This window comes from Triticum dicoccoides, chromosome 1B, assembly GCF_002162155.2.
Source record: "Triticum dicoccoides isolate Atlit2015 ecotype Zavitan chromosome 1B, WEW_v2.0, whole genome shotgun sequence".
NCBI lineage: Eukaryota > Viridiplantae > Streptophyta > Magnoliopsida > Poales > Poaceae > Triticum > Triticum dicoccoides.
Window position 1 is genome coordinate 598,465,869 of NC_041381.1, and position 6,739 is coordinate 598,472,607.

General features: G+C 50.1%; 1 protein-coding gene across 1 annotated transcript; it reads left to right on the forward strand.

The window, feature by feature from the left end:
* The first annotated feature begins 781 nt into the window (after positions 1 to 781).
* On the forward strand, positions 782 to 6,325 carry LOC119348990 (auxin response factor 14-like). Its single transcript, XM_037617001.1, has 10 exons — positions 782 to 1,335; positions 1,441 to 1,497; positions 2,082 to 2,267; positions 2,363 to 2,447; positions 3,019 to 3,109; positions 3,196 to 3,360; positions 3,548 to 3,664; positions 3,737 to 3,812; positions 4,918 to 5,083; positions 5,174 to 6,325. The coding sequence occupies exons 1-10, from the start codon at positions 1,096 to 1,098 to the stop codon at positions 6,085 to 6,087; spliced, it is 2,097 nt and encodes a 698-aa protein (XP_037472898.1). The 5' UTR covers positions 782 to 1,095; the 3' UTR covers positions 6,088 to 6,325.
* The last annotated feature ends 414 nt before the right edge of the window (positions 6,326 to 6,739 follow it).

The window sequence follows — 6,739 nt, forward strand, 5'->3', positions numbered from 1 at the left end:
GACAGAGATAGAGAGATGAAAGGAGTGGGTGGGGGAGCGAGGAAAAAGTGGGCGGGGGAATCTCGGGGAGGCCGCGCTCGGCTGTATTCCCGGGCTCTCTTGTCGCGCCGCTTCGCCATCTGACCCGTCACGCCGCCCCACACGACCACGGCCTGCCTGCCTGCCGCCGGGGACCGGTGGAGTGGCGGGTCCCCGCGTCATCAAGATTGGCCGTCGACGGACGGACCGCGGCAGCGAACCCATGCTGTGGACTTGCCGTGCCGGTGGTGGTTCTCCGTTTCTTTGCTCACGTGACAATTCGTCGTGCCGTTCCCTTCCGCGTGACACAGTGTTTCCGCTTAAACAATGACTTTGCTCGTCTTGACTCTCGGGTTGGAGACATGTGTTTTCACGCTTGTCGTTTAACCTACTACGTAACTCCGATGTTTCTCGATATATTCAATGTTCCCAAGAATACATTTCATTCTTTCAGTTTGGTCACACTTTTTCTTGAACTGAAATGGTTACTTTTCTCAGTAAAGAGAATGCATTCCTTTCTCTGCCCCGACGCCCGACCCGAGGCAGCCCCTCTCTCTCTTGCTGTGCGGGAACAGTGGAGGGAGCGGCAGCCACCACCCGACCGGACCCGGCCGAGACCGTCCAAGCGCGGAACCCGACGCGGGGCAACCAAACAAAGACCACCGGAAAAAGCCAGCGGGCGAGCCAAGCCCGGGCGCCTTTCGAGGCCCCCATCGCCATAAAGGCGCCGCGGCGCGGCACGGCACGGCACAGGCTACAGTTAGCGAGCGAGCGAGCAGGGCGGAACAGCGACCGCCGCAGCCAGCCGAGCGCCCGGGGGAGACCACGGTGGGGGCGGGGGCCAGTTGGCGTACTCCCTGGCTTAGTAGTAGTACTCCTAGATGGGACGGGCGGAGCGACATGGCTAGAGCGCGACGCGTTCGGCTTCGCGGAGCGGGCATTCATTGTTTGGCTCTGCCGCTGCCGCCGCTAGCACCATAACTCGCTCCTCTGCGCCGCCATCCACCGCGCTGCGGGGGCATTAACGTGCCGGAGGTTGGTCTAGCTAGCTAGCTTTGGGGGGAGAGCGACCGACCGATGGGGATCGACCTGAACACCGTGGAGGAGGACGGGGAGGCGGCGGCGGCTGTCGGCGTCTGCGGGGAGCTGTGGCACGCGTGCGCGGGGCCTGCGGTGGCGCTGCCCAGGCGCGGGAGCGCCGTCGTGTACCTGCCGCAGGCGCACCTCGCGGCGGGCGGCGGGGAGGCCCTGGCCCCGGCCGGGGCGCCGCGCGTGCCGCCGCACGTCGCGTGCCGCGTCGTCGGCGTCGAGCTATGCGTGAGTCCCCTTGCCATCCTCGCGTCCGGCGTTTCCGATTCTACGTACTTCTGAAGCGAAGTCTCCTGATCGATCGATGGCGTGATTTTCGTGGCGCGCTTGCAGGCGGATGCGGCGACGGACGAGGTGTACGCGCGCCTCGCGCTGGTGGCGGACGCCGAGGTCAGTGCTTCCTGCTGCGTCAGTATCTTGCTGACAGTCGCTCCTATTTCCATTTGGGTATCTGGGCTGTTCTACGTCAGTCGCTTCCTCCCCCGTTCCATATGCATTTGGTTCGTCGGACAGTGAAATGTTGGAGCCTGAAAGATGAACATTATCTCACGCATCATTGTTTTCGGCAGTGAAATGTTGGAACTTGAAACACGAACATCACCTCCCAGACTCCTATGCATCCTTGTTTCTTTACAGCTGTGTGCGTGTTTGGTGTTTGAAGCGTTCCAGCTCACTCTGGCATCAGTTGCGACTGTATTAAATCGTTGCTGAATTCCTCTTCCTCTTTTGTTTCTGGATATGAGTCTTTTATTATGACCTTGGAGAAGGTACACTTGTTTTCCTCCAAAAGAAATCATAGTAGTACATGAGAGCATGAATACACCGGTCCTGCCATAACTGTAAGCTTGATTACAGATGCCACATAGTTATTACAGTACGATTTTGCTTGCAATGGAGCAGTATCCTTGCGAACTTGCAAATAAGGTAAAATGCCATTCATTGCTCTGTGTAAGTGTTCCTCTTCTGTGCTTCAGATGTTCAGACAAAACGTCCGTGAGTCTGCACCCGAAGAGGGGGAGGACGAGATGGCCGGTGGCGACGGAGAGAAGAAGCCCCGTATGCTACACATGTTCTGCAAGACCCTCACCGCCTCCGATACGAGCACGCATGGAGGTTTCTCTGTTCCTCGCCGGGCAGCCGAGGACTGTTTCGCACCTTTGGTGAGGCGCTTGTAAAAACTAATTCCAAACCTGCACATTCGTATAGTTACTTGTGTTGCTGATCTCACCACTTCAATATCTGCAATTCTTTGTAGGACTACAAGCAGGTCAGGCCTTCTCAAGAGCTTGTTGCCAAGGACTTGGATGGCACACAGTGGAGGTTTCGCCATATTTATAGAGGTGCGTAACATGTCATGTTTACTTGGAGATTTTGTTGCTGTTGCGATATCCATATACCTTCATTCTTTGCGTGGAAAGTAAAAAAAAAACTGATATGCTTGCTGCATGTGCTTGGTAAAGGCCGAATTTAGGGTATCAAATCTGGTTATGAAATCGGTTAGCTTGATTACTGTGGTTGTATTTGGAATTTCAAGTCATTAGATGAGTAAGGTGGGCAATTCAATTTTATAAAAGGGGTGTCATCACTCATCAAGTTTCTGTTAGTACTTTGTAGTATGAAGATGGTAATTTGTCTCCCCTTTCTTGATTGCTGACTTTAATTATGAAAGTGAAAATATGGTCTCTTTTGTGATTGCTTACGCTCTAGTCGCTTTTGGTGACTTATTGCTTATTTTGACCTCTACTTAATACCCCTGAAGTTCTTGGGCAATGGATTTATGTGTTAAACGTCGTGTTCAGTACCTTACCTCTGAAGTACTCATTTTACTAGCATTGTTCAATATGTTTATTTCACCTTCTCTCAACTTGATTCGCAATTGTGATGCGTGGTAAATACTTTCTGGAATTCCAGGCCAACCTCGTAGGCATCTTCTAACAACAGGATGGAGTTCGTTTGTCAACAAGAAAAAACTGGTCTCCGGGGATGCAGTCTTATTTCTTCGGTAAGCATCTGGCAATTTAATGAATTAATGCTTTGTATGTTTTCTAGTACATTCTTTTCAGTGCCATAGACATTCTTTTTTTACAGAGGCGATGATGGTGAACTAAGATTGGGTGTACGGAGAGCAGTTCAGCTTAGAAATGAAGCCCTTTTTAAAGCTGTCAACAGTAATGAATCAAAGCTGCACACACTATCTGCAGTTGCCAGTTCCTTGGAAAATAGAAGGATTTTCCATGTTTGTTTCGACCCAAGGTTTGTCTGTCAATGAACGTTAAGTTCGGAAATTCTGATTATTCACTTGGGCTATGCATATATTCTGTCTTTGCAATTTGATGGTCCTTTTGTCTTCATGGTGCTTCAGTCTTGTGCTTTACTAGCCTTTTAAGTATTATAAAATAGCTAGTGACCTAAATAATTCCAGTTTCTCATCCTTCCGCAGGAGTGGTGCATCAGAATTTATTGTGCCATATTGGAGGTTCTCTAAGAGCTTGAACCATCCGTTTTCCATTGGAATGAGGTTTAAAGATTCCAATGAGAGTGATGATGCAAATGAGAGGTCTGTCCCTTTAGCTCACTGAAAATAGCATTTTTGTACATCAGTCATTGAATTTTCATTTTTGTTCTGCAGGTCTACTGGATTGATTTCAGGTATTAGTGAAGTAGATCCCATAAGATGGCCTGGATCAAAATGGAGATGCCTACAGGTATACATGTGACTAAGATAGTCCCTCCATTCCACAATGTAGTGTGCCCGCGCTTCCCGAGATTCAAATTTGACAGTAAATTTAACCAATGAGACCGACTGCGTCGGGAACACAAAATTATACCACTGAATTCGTATTTTCGATATGAATTCAGTGATATAATTTATGCTCCCGCCGCAGTCGGTCTCGTTGGTTAAATTTACGGTCAAATTTGGATCTCAGGAAGCGCGGACGTACTACATTGTGGAATGGAGGGAGTACTAGTTATGGTTCTCAACTCTGGCTTGTAGGCTCTTCATTTCTATGTTCATTGACTGTCATGTTCTAGAAGTAGTAGTTGCCACTGTTTCCCTGAAATAAAAGACCATGCGGAATTCCAACTCTTAGTGAAATGAGCTTTTCTCACTATTGATTTTTCAGTATTTCAGAGACCAGGTAGCTCTCTTTCTAAAATTGACTGAGTGCACTTTCTGAATTTTCGATAGTACTTCTGTACTTTGACCAGGTAGTTATATAATAGTGAACAAAATAATTGGATATAGGGTGCATAACTTGGAAAGCGTTATGATAGGCTAGTAGGCGTTGTCCAGGCAACTTATTTTCACAGGAACACTGGCCAGGTCTCTAACCAAACACCCTCACGGTCTTGCTAAGTCTCACTCGATTGAGACTTCGTTAAGTCTCAGTTGATGTTATATCTGTCGGATCTTACATTAAGATCCATGCAAAATTTTCTTTTCAATTTTATATTTTTCTCTCTTGCATGTTATGTTACTTGACTGAGACTTGGTTAAATCTCAGTCGACTGAGACCTAACCACGCCCTTTTGGTCTAAGGCTTTGAATTTTCCTCCATCAAAGTAAAATACTTTTCAAAACTGAAGTTAGGTGATGGGTTACCATTGCTAATGATCAGATCCATATCTGAGTTCTGATTCAAAGTCATAACATCATTGACCTGAAAATGGAAAATATCCATGACTTTTAGGAAGTTCCCGTTTGTAATGTATAGCCACAGATACATTTAACTTGTACTACATACTAAGTTGTGGTCCTCAAATTTCTGCTGAAGTGAAGTGTTGCTTTGTTTTCATGTTTTATTACAGGTAAGATGGGATGATGGTAACCATTGCAACCACCAACGCAGGGTTTCTCCATGGGAGATCGAGAGAGTTGGTGGTTCAGTTCAAGTTACTGATTGTCTGTCGGCATCCAGTTCGAAGCGAGCCAAATTGTACTTTCCTCAAGGCAATTTGGATGCTCCAGTTACCGGTAGGTCCTGCAGCATGACTCAGTCATCTGTTTTGATACATGTTAGCTCAATCGTGTCATTTTTTAATTAACCCTGCAACCAACTTGCAGATGGAAATGGTTTTCCGGACTCGGTGGAAACAGGAAGCTTCCACAGGGTCTTGCAAGGTCAAGAATTGTTGATGGGCTCTAGGACTCGGGGCGCTGCGCGCTCCCAGTCACCCGACGTCGCAAAGTTCCGCGCTCCGGATCACCAGCGGTTCTCTGCCAATGCGCGGAGCTACATCCCGCAGCAGAGCCCGGCGGAGTTTCCCTACCATTCCTCAGGCTTCGGCGAACCCCTCGGGTTCCCAGAGGTCTTGCAAGGTCAAGAAATGTCTCTAGCACTTCGCTTCTACTCCCAAGGAAGTGCTTTTGACGCCCACGCGCAGCACGGCGGCGTCGGCCCGTTCGGCTACGCGCAACGGTCAGCTGCGCCCGGTGGACTGTCTCCTGCAGCTCAAGGATATGCTCTTGGGCAGTTCACGGCGGCGGCGGCGAAAGTGTCCTCTCCTTCGTCCGTCCTGATGTTCAACCAGGCGACGGTCCCGCAGTTCGACTTGGAAGCGAGAACCGGCAGCTACAGAGGCGCGTATGCCGGCCAGTGTCCTCCCGGCATGGAGATGGCGAGGGAGGCGGAGGAGGCCTGGCCGTGCGCACAGCGCCGGACGCCAAGCGTGACGGGGACGGGATGCCGCCGGTTCGAAGAATGGATAAAGGCCTCGACTCCTGCGAGTGCTGCAGGCGGTAGGTCCGGGTCGGCGGTTGCCGGAGACGTCGTCGGGCGGAGCAGTTGCAGGCTGTTTGGGTTCTCCCTGACTGATCAGAAGGTGCTGGGAGGAGCAGGTGAGGGTGGTGCGAAGGAAGGGGGCGCGGATGATGAGGCGGCGGATTGCGCGGACCCGCGGGTGCTCGACCTGTTTGGGCGCGGCCACCCTGCCCCTGCTGCGCTGCATGCCATCGTCGCTGCTCCCCTGGGGATGTGATGGTGATGCTCAGCTGCGTGCGTTCTAGTATCGGACAATTGGTTTTCCGTTGGTTGAAGGCAGACGCCATCTGTAATCTCTCACCTAGGCTACTCTTAAATCCTACTCTACTTGACATTCACTTGCGTGGATCTTGATGCTACCTTTTGTTTGTCTTCCGGCAAACCAGGTGCTACATGCTGCTGCTTATGAATCGTCACCTTCTGAACATCTGCATGAGCGTGGTACCTTGATGCTACTTGCTGTGTTCTCCTCTCATGTCTTCTTTTTTTTTGACACGTCGACGGCGGGCTTACGCCTGCCTGAACCTTTATTGCCAACCGTCAGGGTGTTACATATCTGAGAGAGTACATGGGGATTCGAGGAGGGAAAGACAAAATTACATGAAGCGAGAGGCTATAATCTCCCGGTTAGGTGAAACAACATGGAGCCCCAATCCCGGAGCCTAAGTTGTTTTTGAACATTATTACAACGGTAGGACCAAAGTTTAAGATCGTCTGCAGCGGAGCGTGCAACATCATGAAGCCCAAGTTGAATGTTCCAAAAAACCTTGGCGTTCCTTCTCTTCAAGATATTCCAAAGAATGGCCAGAAGAACTGTTGATCTGGTTCTGTTGTGCCATTCACCCTCCCATGCTTGAAGCAGCCCCTGT